A 21,863-nucleotide genomic window follows, 5' to 3' on the forward strand; every position below is an offset into this window, starting at 1 on the left:
GTGCCTCGTTATTGCAGAATACGGGATTGAAGTTTTAGGCTAGGCAGTGTAAAGGGACACAGTTCGGGTGAAGACACAGACAAAAGACCTCATTATTCAATGCATGTGAAAAGGTTAAGCATACTTGGGAGGATCACGAACTCAACCGATAATAACACAAGATCAATGTGTATCATTTACCTAGGCATATGGTGCAATATATTTACGTTAAGGCAAACTGCATTGTAAATGCCAGTGACTGTCTTATGCAGATAATTAAACACATACTACATATTAAACAATTAAATATGTAAAAAACAAACAATATTTCTAGTGATATATAATTCACACATAAGTCTGCGATTACCTCCTCTAATACTTATGGCAATGCTTTCAATGACAAAGTATTTAATGTCATTGCTGTTGCCGGAATGCGCTTTGTTAATGTGCCTAGCCACAGGATATGTCTCATCATTGTTGCTTATGGCTCGCAAGTGCTGCAGGATTCGGACATTTTTTATTTATTTTTATTTATAAAGTTTTATATAGCGCGAACAAGATCCCGAAGGATATCAGAGCGCTTTACAATAAATTGGTAGAGAGGACAAAATATGATTTGATGACTAGATTCAGTTGCGAATTTTGATTAATCAGATATTGCTTATGGGCTGCAAATTTGCACATAAAAAGCGCTAACGTGTTTGTGTGAGAAGTTCACTGCAGCTGTTCTGAGTACGAGAAGCTTGCCCTTAGCTGCCTTATGTAAACTATGCTATTATCCATCAAACAACAACATGGCTGTACAAGCAGGCCACACGCCCTACCTATTTCAATATTGGTCTTGGTGACTACAGACCACTATTAGTACAGCACTATTAAAAGTGAAGAAACCCTGCCCAGAAGTCCTGAAACTTAAGAATTAAAAACATAACAATCCAGCTGAGAAGTTTGGATATCTTTCCATTAAGTGTATGTAATCTCTGCTCATACGTCTTGACACTGTTATAATATAAGGGTTGTGCCGGATGGATGGTGCTTGCCATATTTACAAACAAGGACGTACACTGTTTTACAAGAGTAATGGCCTCTGATGGTATAGGGCTTATTTCTGAAAGGAACAGTGACATCTTTGGTATTTTTGGTAGCAAACGTCCTTCTTAGAGGAGGAGCAGCTTTAGGCTGGTGCCGGCGACGAGACAAGGACTCGGCTCATGATTATTTTCTAGCAATTCAAAAAATAACGCTGCACTCTTCTCGGGTGGTTTTAATATGGTTTATTTCAGCTCCATCCTACTTCCTCAACATATATAAATAAAAAGACAATCATTCAGTATCATGTTTCCTTCTCTATGCTGTAGCCTATGCAAGGAAAAGGTGCAGTCCTGCATTTAATATTCTACCAACCTATGCTGAAATAGGTGGTGCTGGCTCATGAGACTAAGGAAACGGAACATGGCGCATTGCCCTTGTAGCTATCCATGAACATTTGCAGACATTGTTGATTATTACGGAGCACACCTCCCTTTGCTATCATTGTGAACCCACAAGGATCTGCTGTGTTATCGTATAAGATATGCTATTGGAATTACATTCCTGCTTTACTTTGTAATCAATGTCTATGAGGGGTAGGATTATTGTCCCTTCTAAATTCTCACAATTGCTGGACTTGTGAGTTGTGGGCAATCAATGAATCCCTGTGCATAGTCCTACATGAATTAAGGTCCTTTATATCATTACCTATGATCTTCTTGTTCTTCTGGTTTCCTCAAGGTGCACAGCTCCCGTGTGCATTGAGGAGCAGCTCAGTTATCGCTGTCACCTGTGGTTGGCCTATCTTCCCTACAGTAACCCAATGTCTTCTTACCTCCTCTTCCCTTCTCTCCAATTTCCCTTCTTCCTCTCCCCAGCAGGTTAAAAGGCCTGCACTCGTGTCATTCTGAATGTGGAGGCTTGGTCTGAAGGTGAGTGGGTGACTTGCTTTTCGCTCCTGCAGAACCCGGATACCAGTTAAGTGGCATTTGGCACATGACAAAGCCAAGTCCACAACTTTAACTCCACCTGAGCAAAGATGGAGGAACTTCCTAGTCCCACCAAGGATGAGTGAGCTCAGGCCCTCTATATTCTCTAAAGAAAACAAAAACAGACTTTGCGTAGTTAACTAGATAGGTCTAAACCTAGAACAGAACCCAGTGGACAGACTCATGGGACTATCCCAAAAACAGAAACACCCCTTATATGTCCTCCAGTGTTTACTCTATTGAAAATTGGGTGGTCTGCAAGACAACTGGGTTCTGGTGGATGTTCACCAATAAATCTCACTGTAAGGATTTGGGTACCAGAACATTTAGCTGCCCCTGAGAGGTTCAGGGGAGATCGCAACAAGTTTGGGGTGTTTATAGACCAATGCCACCTGCAGTTCCTCTGTAGGCCTTCAACTTTCCCGGATGATGCTGCTAAAGTAGCTTTCGTCATTTCCTATCTGGTAGGGAATGCGGCCGATTGGTCTGTCCCTCTGATGGAAAATGACGACCTAGTACTGTACAACTTCACAGCCTTCAAAGAACAGATGAGAAAACTGTTGGCTAAACACACATTCATGCAGGCCAGTGATACAGAACTCCTTAATCTTAAACAGGGTAACAAAGATTTACTGATCAATGTTACAAATTTCAATAGGCTCATCTCTGAAACACACTGGCCTGAGGAAAAATAGTATTCCTTGTTTTACCATGGGCTTCAGGGTGAATTGAAAGACATCTTATACAAGGTGCTGGATCCCTCGGAGGATTGCTCAGAATGTATAAGCTTATTAGACAAACTGTATCATCGTCTTAATGAGTATAGAGGGAAAGACTGACCCCTCCCTGTGTTTATGTTCTACAGGAAGTAGGCAAGAAAGATAATTTCAAAGGCAGCAATGGTATTGAACACATGCAGATCGGAGGTGTACGTTTTTAATTAACATAGGTAGAGAAAGACAAAAAGCGTGAAAACTATATCTATTTGTATTGTGGAAAGGGTGGTCAGTTTGTTAGGGAGAGTCCCATCAAACCAAAGAACATAGCTCCCAGAAAAACTGCTGCAGCTGTTACTAGCCTTCCTGACAGGTCGGAATACTAGACAGCCCAAAGAGACAGGAGGTTGACTTGTTGGGTGAGATGGAACAGAGAACTCTAACTAGGGTTCATCGTCATTTTACCATTATCAAAACCATTGTGTTGACTAACCAGGTCCGTAAGGTTCTTCCTATCCTTCTATATTCTGATGCAACTGGAAATGTTTTGGATATAACTTTAGCAAAGACTTTGAAGGTTCCCTTTTTACACAAACAAAAACCAGAACCAGTTTGAGCGGTTGATAGATGTGAATTATCGTCTGGTCTGATTACATTCGACTCGATACCTCTTACTATCATATGTGATAATCGCCCTTCTGAGGAGATTAGTTTTGATCTTATTGATAAGCCTGTTTTTAGAAGCAGATGGGGGTTGCCCTTGTTGCAGAAGCAAAATCCAAGCATAGACTGGATGGACCGTACCATACATTGGCTACAGAACTGTTACCAAGAAGTTATTGAGTAAAAGTCCCCTTTGACTTGTGCTGCAACTTAAGTAATTGAGACTCCAACTATACCAAAACCCTATGAGCAATTTGAGTATGTATTCAACAAAGTCAAGGCAACTACCCTATCCCCACACTGAAGCTTTGACTGTTGGATAGATCTAGTGCCAGGCTACCTTGCAGCAGAGGGTACGCATTATCAGAACCTGAGACAACACTATAAGGCATATCAGGATGAGCTACTGTCTAGTAGGTTAATTCATCATTCAACATTACCCGAGTCATTGTCAATGTTTTTTGTTTCCAAAAAGAAGATGGAACTTCGTGAATGTATTGACCAGAGGGCCCTCAACAAAGTAACAGTCAGAAACAAGTACCCATTGCCTCTCGTCTCCGTGCTCTATATCAGGTACGAAAGGCCACCATTAACACTAAACTCGGCCTCTGTGGAGCCCATCATCAATCAGCGTCAGCGTAGATGTGTGGAAAATGGCATCCTCCACCAAGTACGGTTTATTTGAATACTGTGCGATGACGTTTGGGCTGGGCAACGCTCTGCAGCGTTTCAGGTTTTCATAAAAGAGGTACCACACTATTTTGTCATGGTCTTCCTCGACATTTTGATATTGGATATATTCACAAACTGAACAAGAACATGAACAGTATGTTTCTGCAGTCCTCCAAGAGCTGTGTGAATATCTTCTCTTTGCTAAACTACAGAAATTTATTTTGCAGGTCCACCAGGTTGGCTTCTTGGAGATTATACTCTCTCATGAGGATTGCCACGTGGATAATAAAAGAAATCGAGGCAATCCTGACCTGCCCTACGCCTAACTGTGTAAAAAATATCCAGACAATTTTGGGTTTCACCAACTTCTACTGGCCCTTCATCACTCATTTTTCTGACATTGTTACCACAATCACACGAAAATTGAGGAAAGGGATACCATCCAACTGGTCTTCCGAGGCACAACAAGTATTTGATCTACTCAAGGAGAAGTTCACTACAGCACCCATACTAAACCCCCAGACCCTTCCTCGCCATATTTTGTGAAATCTGACAGCTATCAATAAGCAGTCGAGGATGTTATCCCAGCATGATGAAGACACTGGCAGTATGCATCCCATCCTATTGCCTTTTTTTCTAAAAAAGATTTTGCCGGCGGAACACAACTACACGTTTGCTGAGAGCGAGCTACTGGCTATTGAATTGGCCTTTCAGGAGTAGCAACTCCATCTTTGGGGGGGCCAGACATCCCATTAAGATATATTCCGATCATAAGAATCTACAATTCTTTGGATCAGCACATGCTCAAACACCTCGACAAATGAGATGGGTATTTTTTTTCTAATAAGTTTGATTTGGTCAATACTTATTGAAATGGGGAAAAGCCAGCCAAGGTAGATGACCTATCTTGCAGGTATGTATCACACCAGTAAGAACAGGCTCTAAAGCAAGAGTTCCCTTAAGTTGGTCCTGAAGGGCCAGATCCAAATCAGATTTTATGATAACTCTATTTATCTAAAAGGGGATATGCTAAAAATATGGCATGGATCCAGCCATCCAGGACCAACTTTGGAGAACCCTGCTTTAAAGAGAGCCATCACTATGATACCAAATGAGTAGATAGTGAGTAGTTATTCTTCCTGTGATTTTCCTGATACCTTTAAAACAACCATGAAGAAAAAAGAGCAGACCAAATGGCTAGCAAACCCTAACCACTCTGTGGAAGAATTGTTTTATAATGAGCAAAAGCTCTATATCCCAAGAACCTTGGAGATCATGCGCTTCATTGATGTCATACCTTCCCCCTACTAGGACACCCTGGAGAACAAAAATCCAAATAAATGTGTTCACAATTGTTCTGGTGGGACACTATAACTAGAGACGTATAGATCTACGTAAAATCTTGCCCTGTCTGTGCCACACTACCCGAGGGGTGATTTCATCCTATTCCAGACCATCCTACAATCTGGCATATCAATTGCATGGATTTTATCACAAACCTTCCTAAAGACAAATGAAACACTACAATTCTAGTTGTAGTAGATCTTTTTTCAAACATGGCTCATTTCCCACTTACCAAATTACCTCTGTGACTAGCATTGGGGGAGAGCCTTACTGTTAGAAGAGTTTGCCTATAACAACAGTACCCACTCTGCTTATAACATATGCTTTAATTGCAACTTGGGCTATCATCCAAGGATCTTACCCTTCCAGTTATCACCCAGTACCAGTCGCAGATACACACCTTATGAACTTACAGGACATATGGGTATCAGCTAAGAAACAGTTACAGATGACAAACAAACTGATGAAACAACAATAAGACAAAATCTGATGTACAGCACGCACATATGTTGTAAGTGATCTAGCATGGTTAAACACAAAGTATATCAAGCTAGATAGACCAAGGAAAAAACACCCACAGCTCATTCCCAATCCAAAAGATAATCAATGCTGTGGCAATGAAACTTACCCTTCCACCCTTCCCTTCTGAAACCCTACATTCCTACCACAAGCCCAATTCCTCCACCATTTCCCCTTTAGGAAGAATATGAAGCACATCTTCTTCTTGATTCACGGAGATGGCATATATGCCTTTTCTATTTAGTGGATTGGAGAGGGTACCTTCGTGAGGACCAATCTTGCGAACCAGCTAATCATGTACAAACCCCACTACTGGACCGCCAATTCCATGCCCGAAACCCTATGCCCGACAACCCCCTTCTTGTAAACCCAGCCTTATAGCCGGCTTCCATGCCTGGACTTCCCTACTAATGCACAACTCACACTCGTTCGAGTCTTATCCTATGCAACAACCAAGTTTATCTTCCGCAATCCTTGTCTGCCCCGGCACAGAAACCACAAGGAACAGAGCGGATGAAGCAGAATCAACGCATGTGGACCGAAATAGCACAACTCCACCTGTCAACGTCAGTGTACTGTACCAAGAGCTTCCATGTTGTATATTGGATAAAGACAATCACTCAGTGGCATATGTTTCCTTCTCTACGCTGTAGCCTATGGAAGGAATAGGCGCAGGACTGTAGGTGATATACTACCAAATTATGCTGTACTAGGTGGTGTTGGCTTATGAGACTAAGAAAACAGCATACACTTGTGCCATTCGAAGTGTGGAGGCTTAGTCTGAAGGCGAGTGGAGAACCTGTTCTTCACTCCTGCGTAACCTGGATACCAGGTGAGTGGCATCTGGCTCATGACATTCAGGCGACCCCTCCATGAGTCTGATAAGTGTCAGGATATCTCAATTCTGACCCTTTATATCTTATCTATTCTTTACCCCCTCACATTCCCAGCGGGAACCACGTCTCTACTGACAAAATGGCAGCGCAACTTTTCTCTCAGGTTGCAGCAAGCCAATCATGGCATTGTTGTTGACGAGTGCATCCAGGGATCCACTGCGGTGGTTCTGCGTCTCTAGATATTTTTTTATCATTTATGAGTTTTATATAGTTCAAACCTGACCCAAAGGTATCAGATCTCTTTGCAGGAGTACCAGCTGCATTACGTGAGGCACATTCATTTTGTTAGGGACAAGGGGATTAAGTGATTTGCACAGAATCATTGGATGTTGAGCGTCGTTGCAGAGACTCGAACCTGGTTCACCAGATTTGAGGTCTACCGCTCTAGTAGTTAGGTCACATACTCTCCTCAATATACATTAATCTATATTCATAATAAACTCCAACACTACAGAACAGATTTACATCAAATTACTAAAAGCACTCTTTCGGGACCAAGATCTAGCTTTCTGACGAATTTGATTTAAATCTGTTCAGTGGTTCAGGCTGCAGTCGTGTCTAAAATCCATGTGGGAAATGAGTTGGGGAAACACATTTTAGGACCCCCCCCCCTTTCTCCTGCCCGCTTGATGAATCATCCCAAAAGATTCCAGACAGCAGCTGAAGTGAGTGGCAAAATTGTTTTGAAAATTTTGTGAAGATTCTTCAAATGGAGACAAAGTTATTAGCAAAACAAAAAAAGCTTTCCTTATGGAAACTGGTCCTAACTATAACTTCCTACTGCCAACTGACAGTAGGAGATATATATATATATAAAAGGCCTAGCACTAGACTGTCAGTACACTCGTACCCCATCAGTGTTGGGAAGTATAATACAGACAAAAAATAGTACTGAGAAGAAATATCTGCATCACAACGTTGACTCTCGTATGCCGACGACTTCTATTCTCAAATGAAATTATTTCAAAACAGCCAACACGCGGTTACACACACATATATATATATATATATATATATATATATATATATATATATATATATATATATATAAATAATTTGGGAATTTTTTGGTAGTAGGTCTGTTGGTTTGAGACAGTATTGTGTCTATGATACGTGATCAAGACGTAAAGTCGAAACGCGTTGCTGTGCAGTTTATGTGATTAAACTTTCTGCAAACCATGTGAGGTGTCCGTGGTAATCTTTCTCGAGGGAGGAAGTGTTGGTGTGATAGTTTACAGGGCTTCCGGTGCCTTGACCACGGACCGCCCTACAGACGGCTTCTTCCATACCGGAGCTGGGTTGTGTGTGTGTGTGTATGTGTGTATATGTATATATATATATATATATATATATATATATATATATATATATATATATATATATATATATATAATATATGCAAAAAAGAGAAAAAAAGAAGGAGAGAACTCTGGGTAGTTCTCAAGTTTAGGTGGAAAGCAGCCCCTGTTAGAGCACTCTCAACACCAGCGACACTCTAGATCTGCTCACCCCAAATGTCTGTTTTTCTATCAAAGTTTTTAAGCATAGGATTAGCACAGTGCTATCCAAGCCGAGATAGAAAATGACAAAGTCTTTTGCAATTTATACAGCAAAGTCTTTAAGCATAGGACTAGTACAGTGCTGTCCTTGCCGAGCTGTAACATTACAAAAGCCATTTATCACTCCAGGTACAATATTACAGCTTTGAATTAGTGAAATACCAACTCAAGCCAACCTGAAATGAATAAAAGCAACCCCTGACACAGTGTTTCGCTCTAATTAGAGCTCTTCAGAGAGGTATAGCTTTATCCAGACACAAGGGAGCACCCAGTATTAAGTCAAAACAAAACCCTTTCAGGCATAGAGTGACACATAGAAAATATATATATATATTTCCGCACTTGCGCCTTTACTGCGACAGACTTCAATCCTTGGCCATCTGACAGAAAGAACACGGAAGACCCAGAGTGCAGGTGAGTTTCTTTATTTCTCAGCACGCCACGCCAGCATAACGTTTCGGCCTACACAGAGGCCTTGGTCACATGATATATATATATATATATATATATTCACTCCGTCCGCACCAACCTTGAGTCACTCATTAGGCGGGTGCTGTAGCGCGCAGGTGCCCCGCGCCAATATTCCAGCTCCAGAAACCTCCAAATTCGATAGGAAGTAAAACTGCACACGCGGGGTGATTCAAAACGGCATTTTATTTAACAGTCAAGAAAAAAACGCGTTTCGGAGAATACTCCTTCATCAGTGTCAATGTGTTACACGTACGCGGCGCCATTTGAACTAATCATTGTGAATTCTATTGAAACAGAGAGGGGACTGGCGCGCTAAAGCCATAACGCGCGCCATCTTGAAGGTATTTCATACTGTATGTAAACACAATTTCTTTATATGTACACCGTCAGTTAAGCCTTTTCTTACAATTTATCACATTGCACATATTGTTCTGATAATATTGTTGGCATTAACTTGACAATTAAAATATAGCGTGGATCGGCAATTAGCAACCACTGATAGGTTGCTAGAACCCTCTTTGTTCCAGTTATATCTACTAGTGGTTTTCCTTTAATTAATCAACACTTCCCCATTTCAATACAGCAATTCGTTCAGTGATACCTAATGGGATATAATGCAACCAAAAACTAAACAAAGGATGGCACTGTGAAAAGTGTACTATTAAATAAGTCACTGCTGTTACATATTCAGATGCCATTAAATTAGAGGCAAGGACACACTATAAAATTTGCACCGTTACATCCTCTTTGATCATTAGTGGCCACCCACTGAAATATTTCGCCGTGAATCAGCTTATATTAGGTTTTACATAAATTTGGTTACACTACTACACATAGGTATCATACTTAGATTTCTAATTCAGAAACTTTCTAGATAGTATCATAATAAACAAACGGAAAACAAAAGATCCAAAACAGCAATACTAGAGTATACAGCTAATTTCCTAGGTGCACTGCCAATTCTTCCCCACTGTTCAATCCTCCAGGTGATTTGGTCTGCAGATCTACTATAAATCTGAACTCTAACCTTCTCAATTTCAACACTCTATCACCCCCTGGTACACAATCTAGACAAAAATACTCTAACAGATCCCTGTTACTTTTGTGTCTGATTGCAAAATGACGAGCCACAGTGTAAGAAAAATCTTTTTTTGCGATGGCTCTCAAGTGCTCTAAAATTCTCAGTTTTACACAATTAATTGTACTGCCAATATATCTTAGTCCGCAGGGACACTAGAGACAGTACACTGCAAAGGTTGTGTGACAGGTAAGGAATCTGTTTATCCCCCTGCCTTCCTTAAGACATTTAACTTCATATGAGAGGGTCCTTTTACTAAAGGTGCACGCCTTACATTTTCCACATGGAAAAAACCCTCTCATCTCTCGTAGTGTACTCTGTTTGGCTTCTACTGGGTCCAAAAAGCTGTGCATCAGATCATCCCTCAAGGATCGTGCTTTTCTGAAAGTAATTAGGGGGGCCGCTGGCACGTCTGTCCCGATTATGATATCGGTTTTCAGCACGTGCCAGTGTCTTCTCATGATTTTACTAAGAGTGCTCGCATCCTGTGAGAAGGTGGTTATCACCGAAACCTACCCTCATCTTCATTCTTTGTTCTCTGTTTAGACTTAAAAAGATCTTCTCTGGGCATACATTCAATTTTCTTAAGAGTATTCTTTAAGAGGCCCGTTCTATATCCTCTTGCTGCAAATCTATTGATACTGTCTGCTGCTGCTAAGTTAAAATCTCTTTTGTTGGTACAGTTGAGTTTTAGCCTTAATAGTTCCCCATATGGGATGCTATTCTTGAGTTTTAACCGGGTGGCTGCTGGACGCTTATAAAGTACTGTTGCCAGCTGTTGGTTTTCTGAAGAGTACTGTGGTAATTTTGCCCTCCTGTATCTCAATTTTGAGGTACAAGTAGTTCGCTGCCACCGAACTTACTTGGACTGTAAATTTTAGATTTACCTGGTTATCATTCAGTAATGCAACATATTGCTCTGCCTCATCCACTGGTCCATTCCAGATTAGGAACAGATTATTGATGTATCTGTACCATGATACAATCTTCCTGGACCATTCCTCCTTATCAGGTGCCCAGGCCACCTGCTCCTCCCACCAGCCAACAAATAAATTCGCATAGCTGGGGGTGAAGCAGGTGCCCATCGCTGACCCAGATACCTGTCGAAAGAGATCTCTTTGGAAGATAAACATTTTATTAAAGAGGCAGTACTTGACTAGTTCTAGCAGCATCTGGTTGTGTAAAGCCAGTTTCAATTGACGTTTGTTTAAAAAATACTCTACTGCCTCTAAGCCTTGGATATGGTCAATACATGTGTAGAGACTAGTAATATCAAGAACAATTAGACAGTATGTTGGTTGCCAGTTCACTTTGTCAATACAGATGATAAAGTCTGAGGTGTCCTTGATATAAGATTTTAGACCCAAAACAAATTCAAAAAGATAATGGTCCAACATTTTTTAAAGGTTTTCGGTTAGGCTCCCCATAGAGGAGACTATAGGTCGTCCAGGTGGATGTTCTTGATCTTTATGAACCTTAGGTAGTTGGTAAAATGTGGGTAGAGTTGGATTTGTCGTCCTCAAAAATAGGTATTCGTCCAGGTCAAGCATTTGTCTTTCATGCCACTTTTTGAGCATCAGATGGAGCTGGAGAATGCTCTCATTGTATTTCTCCATGGTGGTTAGTTCGTAGCAGCTTGTATCCATCAGTTGTTGCGTGGCTTCCTTTACATAGTATTCCTGTGAAAGTAAAACTATATTCCCTCATTTATTTGAAGGTTTATAGATCACGTTTTATCATCTTTCAAGTTTTTGATCGCCGCTCTCTCTCTCTCTCTATATATATATATATATATATATATATATATATATATATATATATATATATATATATATATATATTTATCTACTGGCAGTCGCCAGTAGATAGTTACAGTGGATTGCGGACACGCGAGTTATAGTTAGTACAACTAACTATAACGGGGGAATTTCAATGGTTTTGTACTAGTGAAATGTCCAACTAACTATAACACCCCTAAAACCTATGTTTTTTCAGTGAATTTCTAAGGTTTTCTAAATGCTAATTCCTAACTATAACATGTCTGAAACCTATGGTTTTTTTCAGTGTATATATATATATATACATATATGTGTGTGTGTGTGTGTGTGTGTATATACATATATACATATATATATATGTAAGATAATCAGTGAGATTATGAATGTATTGAATCATGTTGGAGAACGATTAAAATGAAAATTTAAATGTAAAGGAAAGCCTAGCAATAGGTACGCCCACTTGGGCAACGATATGCCGATTAATGTTAAAAAGATTATTTTTCTGCACACTGGTGATTAATGATTATCCAATGTTGTTAATACGTTCAAAACATTTACCGCTCAACGAGCACACATTGAGTCTTTCTTCGTACTTCACTGAATTACAGCGGCATTTAAATTAAATTAATGAAATCTGTGCCCTAACACGTAATTGCCAAGATTAATTAAATATGGTATTATTTTTTGTACTATTGAAAACGGCTCGAATATCTGTATATGTCCTGGTTTGTTTTGAAGTGGAAGTCTGTTTTCACTGTTTATAGTTTAGTCACGTGGTAATATAAGGAAATTAAAATACACTAACGGCACTCGTGAACAAGGAACAAGGTCCCGAAACGCATCTAGTTGCCACCATTTTTTTGAGTCTGTGGTTGCTGTTTTCCTGTGGATTACGACGGCGAGTGTTTTGGATATATATATATATATATATATATATATATATATATATATATATATATATATATATACACACACACACACTTTTTTTGTGCAACATCAAAAGGTGTTGGCTAATGCCAGACCATAAAAAAACTTCAGTATCATACATCATTACCATTTATTTACAGTCAGTTGTATGTTTTCTGGTTTTCATTAAACAATCTTTTTAATAATGTTGCCAACAAATGATTCAATCACGTTACAAAATTGGGTTTCTCAATACCAATGAACTTGTGTACATTTTACAGTATATGGAGTTGTCTCACATTGTCCCAATGATAACTCAATTTTTCTTGTGTTTTCTCGAAGTACTCATACTGTCAACAATGTCCCTCTATAGTTTTACTGCTGCTGCCAAGTTTTTGCCCTCAGATTTGGATATTATCTGTCTTTGGAGATTTGTTTCTCATGGAATGGCAGCTTTAGCCCTAAAAATATTTTAATTCATTTCAACAACTCCACATTTTCCTTGCTGTGATTAGGATTTCAGATTTCAGTTAAAACAATCAAATTCAAAAACATACCATCAAAATAGAATTGTTTTTCAAAAAATACCCAGGAAAAAAACGTACAGAATTATGGACATAGCAAAATGATGACATCTTTTGAAGAGAAGACACTGAAGAATTTATTCTGTCACAAATCATCAGATACATAATTAACAACTATAAAGACAGTGGCAAAGAAGGGCAGACCAGAAAATCTTAGAGCGAGCAACCTCGTACCACGACCAGCCCTGAAATCAAATTAAGATCATAAAACAAACCTACCTAAATAGTAAAGGAACTTGCAAAGCTAATCAGAACCAGAATTCCACAAACAATAAAAATAAGTGCCTATATCTCAAACTTTCTCATTCATCAAACTGCCAAGTTATGTGTAACAATAACACGATAACAAAACCTCAATGGTCATCACTTATGACATGAAAACACTCCCAATATAGGGTCAAGGAAAAGACAGCACATACACATGGCCTAGTGTGCTATCCTTTTGGATAAGCACTTCAGCACCCTACATGTGGCACAACACAAATGCTATAATACAATACAGCAGGACTGTTCAGCACTTTAAAAAAAATATGCTTTTCCACACAGCATCTTAAGGCCAAGTTGTCCCTACGGGGATGAGTTGTGAGCTGTATCAAGACCCAAAGAGCACAACAAGGTTACCAAACTGGCACATCACTTGTAAAGAAAATATCATAGTGTTGTTTAAAATGAAAAAAAGGTGGAATTATATCGAAAGTTGAAAAAAATATTTACCATAATTTTGTAGCAGCTCCTCCTTTGTGGACACGATAAGTGACCGGTCCTTGGCAGAAATTACTATTGCAAGGCACACATAATGCTGCTCAGATGAAGTGGCGCGGCGCACCACTGTGAGAAGTCTCACTGGGTGGTTGTGTGGTGGCGTGCTGAAACGTTCAATACAGAACCAAGTAGAGTAGGTTAATCCAGATGGAGGTGGAAAAAACCTTTCACCTAAAAAACAAAACAAGTCAGGATAAGCTGTACAATATTACAAGTTCTCAAAGCTTTATTTGTGGGAAATATGTGTGTACTTATTCTTAAATTTGCTCCTTTACACTGGGATCACTACTTCTTGCTTTATTTACTGAATAAAAGCACAGATTACTAGAGTTTTACAGACACGCTCTAAAATGAAGAGCTATAGGTCTCAAATTGTATTGGCATGAGCAATACATTCTTATGAGACAAATCTCTCCCAATAGGGTTTATCTACAAACGTAACATGGTACAGGAATAAAAAACTATTTCTTTTTTTTAAACTGTATTTTATTGATTTTAAATGAAAACAACAAACCATACAGTGCATCATGACAGTGTTAAAAAGGTGCCATCATATGACATTCACTGGAAACATATATGATTGAATGAGATAGTTAAAGACATACATGGTAATGTCCATTAGCCCAAGGTTCTTTCAGTACAGCAATACACAAACCAAAATGTGGAACAAACATCATTGCCCACATAGTGTCTAGCAAACATCAAGTACCCAGTTTTTGTTCAATCCTCTATCCCAGACCCATCCCCGCTGGAATGATGATCATCATCGTTAAACATGTTCACCAGTTGGGCGCATTGCATTATAGCCTCAGACGCCCCCCTCATCATTAGGTGAAAGGCTCATGTGCTGTTCCTCTGCTACTCCCCATTCTAGCAGATGGCTCAACCAATGTTTTAGCATTGGGCCATGCTCCCATCCAGACAATGGCCACAAGTCTCTTTGCCAGCAATAAAGCCAGCTGGGCCAGGCGATTGGGGGTCTTGCATTCTCTGGGTCTCTTCACCACGTTCAGGTATAAAAAGACATTTTAAGGGCATAAAGTTATCAGTATCTCCATAAAACTATGGTGAACACCTGGTAAACGCTTTAGATTGGTACACTGTTAATCAGAAAGAGAAATTAGATACTTCCCTGTAACTCCAGTTCACAGCTTGGTATCTTTTATGGATTCAGAAGCTTGTGTTTTTCACATGGTCGATGTGGGAGTCCGCAGTCGTATTTCAAGTAGTGTACAAATCAGTTTCTATAATAAAAGAGAGAGGGACCCCAAGACCAAAGGGATAGGGTTCCACAATTGACACAAGTCAAAGAATAATTCCCTTTGGGTGAATTACCATAGACACACAGGTTCTTGCAGACAAACACAAAGACTCACCAATATCAAATAGTAACAAGGAAGCAATATAAACAATTAAAAAAATCAATATAAGTGAAAACACTAATAAAAATATGTCTTAGACAATTTATTAACATACATTATATTTTGTTAAAAAATGGGAAACACATACAGGACGAAACAATATAAAATAAACTCAACATTCCAATAAAAAGGAGCTACGGAAAAAGGACTAAATTCAAACAAAACAGTTATTTTAAATTTTCCTTAGTTTCTTATTCCAATTTCGCTCCTTGAGCATCGACGCGTTTCGGCGGTATAGTTAGTATATGACCGCCTTCATCAGGACAATTGTAATAATGTTTCCCAATGGTTCTGAAAATTCAAATAGAACCAGTCTTAGTTATACATAATAATAACAAATCATATTATTTAAAAAAACATAATGTATACATATTCCTACATCCCTAAACAAACATTAGCATTGCTTCCAAATTACAAAAAACAAACAAACAATACATTTTATAGCAGCGTCATATTAATCCAAGTATTGAGCAGTGCATTTCAATTCATTTGATCACATGGGTGAATTACTCATGTTGACTTTATTTCATACAACCTTTATTAGATAGCCATCAATTATTAAGGCCCCTGCACAGTGCTGTAGTCACAGAGCCAGTAGTTTAATTCTACATTGGTACACTCAGTAATGGCACAATAGGGCCATTAGAATCTGTTTTGGATCAAAGAGGTGGCTATTGAGACAACCATGATATATCACCTACCTCAGAGAGTAAACATCACTCAATGTATGATAAGGGGTGTTCTGCCTCCTTCTCATTTGCAGGAGATATTCGTCCAGCGAACTATCTTCTCAACGTATAAAATCAGAATCGTCCCATGTATAATAAATCAACACCTAATTTAATATTCGCGAAACCCGATATATTTGATTGATTGAGGTCAGGTTCAAGTCATTCACAGGTTTCTTAACCAAATACCTCATGCGGTACATACGTTATATACGTTAGACTCCAGTTGAACAGTAATTATATTAATCTTCATATTGGCCTAAATTTAACATTATCATACCTATAGCAATTAGGCTAGACTTCCCAGTGTTGCATAAAGCCCATACAGTTTACCAATGTCATACATAATACTCAAGTCACTAAGGACTTATTCACTCTCTTCAAGTGATTATTCCATGAGGTTATATACTACACTCTATTCAAAACGTACTTTCATTAATAATAACAAGGCTCACGTATGCACCCCACGAGCTCTAAGAAAATGGCAACAATTTCATGCTTGCCATAGAAGAAAGACGCTTGCCTCCTACTTACTCGCTAAAATAACTTTGGAGGACACAACGAGATCATTTCATCGCTTCATTAGTGACATAGCTTCAAAAGTAATAGCTGTAGCCTATGAGCAAAAAGAACGCTGTTACGAGCTGCCAAAGATACAGGTATAAACAGCTCATCCTAATTTCTCCCTTTTTATACTTACAAAAGTTAGGGGTAGTGTAAACCCAACACGCGGTAAAAGTGTGGTCATCGACATACACAGTCTGTAGATTCAAAAATCAACTGAAGAAAAGAAAAGAAGAAATTCATAGTTTGTTCCTAATCTATACTGATGTGAGCGCTAAATACTCTTCTGGTAAAGAAAGAATGGCTTACTTAATAATATTATACGATCCCAGGGTACGGGAATCACCGGTCACACGAGGTTCTAACTACGTGCATTCCCTATAAAACAAACAGACAGAATGCAGCTCGTAACAGCGTTCTTTTTGCTCATAGGTTACAGCTATTACTTTTGAAGCTATGTCACTAATGAAGCGATGAAATTATCTTGTTGTGTCCTCCAAAGTTATTTTAGCGAGTAAGTAGGAGGCGAGCGTCTTTCTTCTATGGCAAGCATGAAATTGTTGCCATTTTCTTAGAGCTCGTGGGGTGCATACGTGAGCCTTGTAATTATTAATGAAAGTACGTTTTGAATAGAGTGTAGTATATAACCTCATGGAATAATCACTTGAAGAGAGTGAATAAGTCCTTAGTGACTTGAGTATTATGTATGACATTGGTAAACTGTATGGGCTTTATGCAACACTGGGAAGTCTAGCCTAATTGCTATAGGTATGATAATGTTAAATTTAGGCCAATATGAAGATTAATATAATTACTGTTCAACTGGAGTCTAACGTATATAACGTATGTACCGCATGAGGTATTTGGTTAAACCTGTGAATGACTTGAACCTGACCTCAATCAATCAAAGATATCGGGTTTCGCGAATATTAAATTAGGTGTTGATTTATTATACATAGGACGATTCTGTTTTTATACGTTGAGAAGATAGTTCGCTGGACGAATATCTCCTGCAAGTGAGAAGGAGGCAGAACACCCCTTATCATATATTGAGTGATGTTTACTGTCGGAGGTAGGTGATATATCATGGTTGTCTCAATAACCACCTCTTTGATCCAAAACAGATTCTAATGGCCCTATTGTGCCATTACTAAGTGTACCAATGTAGAATTAAACTACTGGCTCTGTGACTACAGCACTGTGCAGGGGCCTTAATAATTGATGGCTATCTAATAAAGGTTGTATGAAATAAAGTCAACATGAGTAATTCACCCATGTGATCAAATGAATTGAAATGCACTGCTCAATACGTGGATTTATATGACGCTGCTATAAAATGTATTGTTTGTTTGTTTTTTGTAATTTGGAAGCAATGTTAATGTTTGTTTAGGGATGTAGGAATATGTATACATTATGTTTTTTTAAATAATATGATTTGTTATTATTATGTATAACTAAGACTGGTTCTATTTGAATTTTCAGAACCATTGGGAAACTTTATTACAATTGTCCTGATGAAGGCGGTCATATACTAACTATACCGCCGAAACGCGTCGATGCTCAAGGAGCGAAATTGGAATAAGAAACTAAGGAAAATTCAAAATAACAGTTTTGTTTGAATTTAGTCCTTTTTCCGTAGCTCCTTTTTATTGGAATGTTGAATTTATTTTATATTGTTTCGTCCTGTGTTTCCCATTTTTTAACAAAATATAATGTATGTTAATAAATTGTCTAAGACATATTTTTATTAGAGTGTTTTCACTTATATTGATTTTTTAATTGTTTATATTGCTTCCTAGTTACTATTTGATATTGGTGAGTCTATGTGTTTGTCTGCAAGAACCTGTGTGTCTAAGGTAATTCGCCCAAAGGGAATTATTCTTTGACTTGTGTCAAATCAGTTTCTATACAAATAACCGAGAAAAAGTGTAAGGTTAGTTGTCCTTTCACCTTCTTCAAAATGATTCAAACTGCATCCAATAAGGTGAACAGCCTCTGAACTTCACTCCACCCAGAGGCCACCATAGCGCAGATGTTCAAAACACAGACAATGCAAAGTAATCAATAAATGGTGAGCCTGAAAGCAGGGAGTATTGCATGTGAATCTGTGAAAGTTATCAATACTGGAGAAATGTAGTTACAGGCAAGTAACTTATTTCTCTTCAAGCTTTGGATCTTTCACAGATTACCATGTCTAAATGAGAAAAAAAATCCTTCTTACCTGTACATTATTTATTCACATATTTCTGTGGAAAAAATAACTAAAAATTTTCAAAAACAGAGCTAAAAATGTAAAAAGAAAAGTAATGCGATTCTGTCCTATCTCTGGTGTTCATGTAAACTGTAAGGGAAGGTGGGAAGCAATCGAGGATTATTTAGAGCTCGCCATTACAGACTTAAATATTTGGTTGTTACTTTAAACAAGTAAGCAAACTTCACACATCCACAGCTATAGAAACAACATTTTACGGATAATACTTGCGATCTGGTGCACTATGCTACTGGTTACACTCTACACTTTCATTACGTCTCCATCCTGATCCGTAGGAACAAATATTTCCTTGCTGGTGTTAAAATATAATAGATGCCATGGTGTTTAAGGGTTAACTGCTGCATGCAGTATCCTACCTATTCTGCTGTACACAATAACCTATAAAGCAGTTAAGCAATAAACTGGTCTTATTCACTAGCCTTCATAGTGATATTCAGAGACTTTAAGGTCTTCAGGGTAAGAAACACTAGTAAGACACAACTGAAGAACAAATACTGGTGACGGAACACGGTTTTCTTTACCTGGCCATTGCCTGGAATACCACACCTCTCAATAGAGGGATTGGACTCTAGCATCATTGCAAAGGACCCTCCAAAACTTGTCGCCATTAACTAATACAAGCACTATTCTAACCGGGGATTTATTATGAGTAAAATAACTGGCAACAGGCACAGTGTTTTTTCCAAGAGAAATTATCACAAATAATTTCATTAAGTGGCGGGGGGGGGGGCGAGGGGGGAGTACTCTCATCCAAAACATCCTGTGGTCTTTTTGGAACACATAAAATAGTACACAGCAATAAAAGGATATGAAAAAGCTATTTGCCAAGTCCCCATCAGGGTATAGCAGTACATACCTTCAAAACTAGTATTACCACAACACCTTGTTTCAGATTTCCATAGTCAGGCCTTGGGTCTAGGTCAAATCTTAGGCCCCACGTCTCGGGACACAGACAACTAGCTTTGTAACTTGTAACTATAGTGGTTCTTCCTGTGCACCTGGCCATAAAGCCTGTATTTTTTCCACTGTTTCTTATTGCAGTATGTTTGGCTAAATATCCTTGCTAGAGCTAGTAAAGAAAGAATGCTTTCCAAATTCAGCATTTACAGAACACGTTCATACATCATTTCTCTATGGTAGGTGCAGTGTCCGTAGTCAAATATTCAGGTTGTATTTATTTTATCTTACTTGGCTAACTTCAAAAAGCACAGCTATTGCGTTTGTGTCTTCATAGTAAATGTTTGTAAGGGGAACTAATCATTAGAATACCAATAAATACATTTTAAAAGGAACCATCAGTTTACTTTTGAAAGCTTAAGTCCAATGAAACCCCATGGCACTTAAGTATCAGGTGTTGGATGAGATAAAAGCCAATTTCTGGAGGACACTTATGCTGAATAAGCAATGCTTATATGAAGTAAATTCTTCTCTACCAGAATGGACATTTAAACTGATACAAGCTCAATTTCTAAGTAGATCTCATAGAAAGGTTGACGCTCCGTCAGATATAACAAATGAGATTGCATCACATATAAGACAAATTATTGGCATTGCCCTATGCGGAAGAGCTTAGGGTAAAACAGAAGATAGGTATTCAAATAACTCCAACACCAACATTCTGATATTTTATACTGACAAAAGTGAATAAAAATATGCCAATGCCACAGAAGACTGTACAGATATCAATCTATATTCCAAACTTTCTTTAAGTAAAGGAAACATTTATCAAAACTTTTATCCTACATAAAGAGTATATACAAAAGACTATTTGGATGTAATCACAAAACAAATTCTTGAGTTTGATTTTTCTAATACATTTTTAGATATATTAGACACCAAATAGCTAACACAAAGAGCCCTCAAGAGAGCCTTGTTGGTGACAGAAGACTACGCATAGAAAATAGGTCCCCACAAGGTTCCGATACTATTTATATTCCAATCAAAAGATACTTTTTACTACCAGATGAAAGAAGCAATGGGTACAACAGCTGCACCCACTTTTGCGAAACTTTACATCTTAATTTGAAAAGTACACTATTTACCACCAAAACAGTGAATTCAGCCCACATACACTGACAGATATTTTAGAATGTTGATGTATTTATGGTTTGGTATGAATCAGAGTTACAACTTGGGGAGATTTAGAATTGGATCTATTAGCAATGCATGGATTTATAATTCGCAATGGAGGTTGATACTGGAACTATCAGTTTCCTAGAATACACTATACACGTTTTATAGGAAACCAATTGAATTTAATATGTTGCTTAGATACTGTACAATCAATATATGGGATAATTTGCCAATAGCTCAATTTTCAAGTGCAAGAAGACACTGCATATGGAATACAAGACATTAACATATACATTGGAAGGTATCTGCCAAAGCTTGTAAAGCAGCTGTGAGTAACATTAGAAAGTTAAAAGAAGTTAACTGCTACCTTTTTAAAGAGCTAGTTTTATCCTTCCAAGCTACAGTTTTGCCTTTAATTGATCTCCTAATTTGTGCAATCAGCAAGTCAAGTTATGCAGATCCAACCCAGAATAGGTGTGTGAGATTTGAAGCACGTGCAACTAGTCTCAGCTGTAATGAGCAGAGTTTTAAATCCAGTAAAAAAAAAAATACAGGGTCCAGCAAAAGGTGAATATTTTGGGGTAACCATGCAGGTTTCCTACATGCACCACTCTAATAGTGTTTGCAGTAAATCTAAACACACAACAAGAAAACAGTTTCTCTGCTACCGGTACTTTATTGTTTAACACCTGGCCATCTCATCTGAGAACCTTCTGTGACTATTTGTGGTTCACAAGGAAATGGTTTAATCAGTTCTGCAGCAACCAGTCCCCCTAGACTTCATCTAAGGTAGCTAAAGGAGTTCCTAGAGAACATTACGTTTTCAGACTGCACAATATACACTATACAAGGAATACCTT

General features: G+C 38.4%; 1 protein-coding gene across 4 annotated transcripts in view; it reads right to left on the bottom strand.

Annotated features, from left to right (window-relative positions):
• WDFY3 (WD repeat and FYVE domain containing 3) overlaps nt 1-21,863 on the bottom strand; it is a 2,050,643-nt gene that overhangs the window by 1,143,652 nt on the left and 885,128 nt on the right. For all 4 annotated transcript variants that reach the window (XM_086961876.1, XM_086961875.1, XM_086961873.1 and 1 more), the window contains one exon: nt 13,898-14,116. In XM_086961876.1, coding sequence (XP_086818002.1) covers nt 13,898-14,116 — 219 coding nt within the window. The remainder of the gene's footprint in view (nt 1-13,897; nt 14,117-21,863) is intronic.

This window comes from Lissotriton vulgaris, chromosome 3_1, assembly GCF_964263255.1.
Source record: "Lissotriton vulgaris chromosome 3_1, aLisVul1.2, whole genome shotgun sequence".
In the NCBI taxonomy this organism is placed as follows: domain Eukaryota; kingdom Metazoa; phylum Chordata; class Amphibia; order Caudata; family Salamandridae; genus Lissotriton; species Lissotriton vulgaris.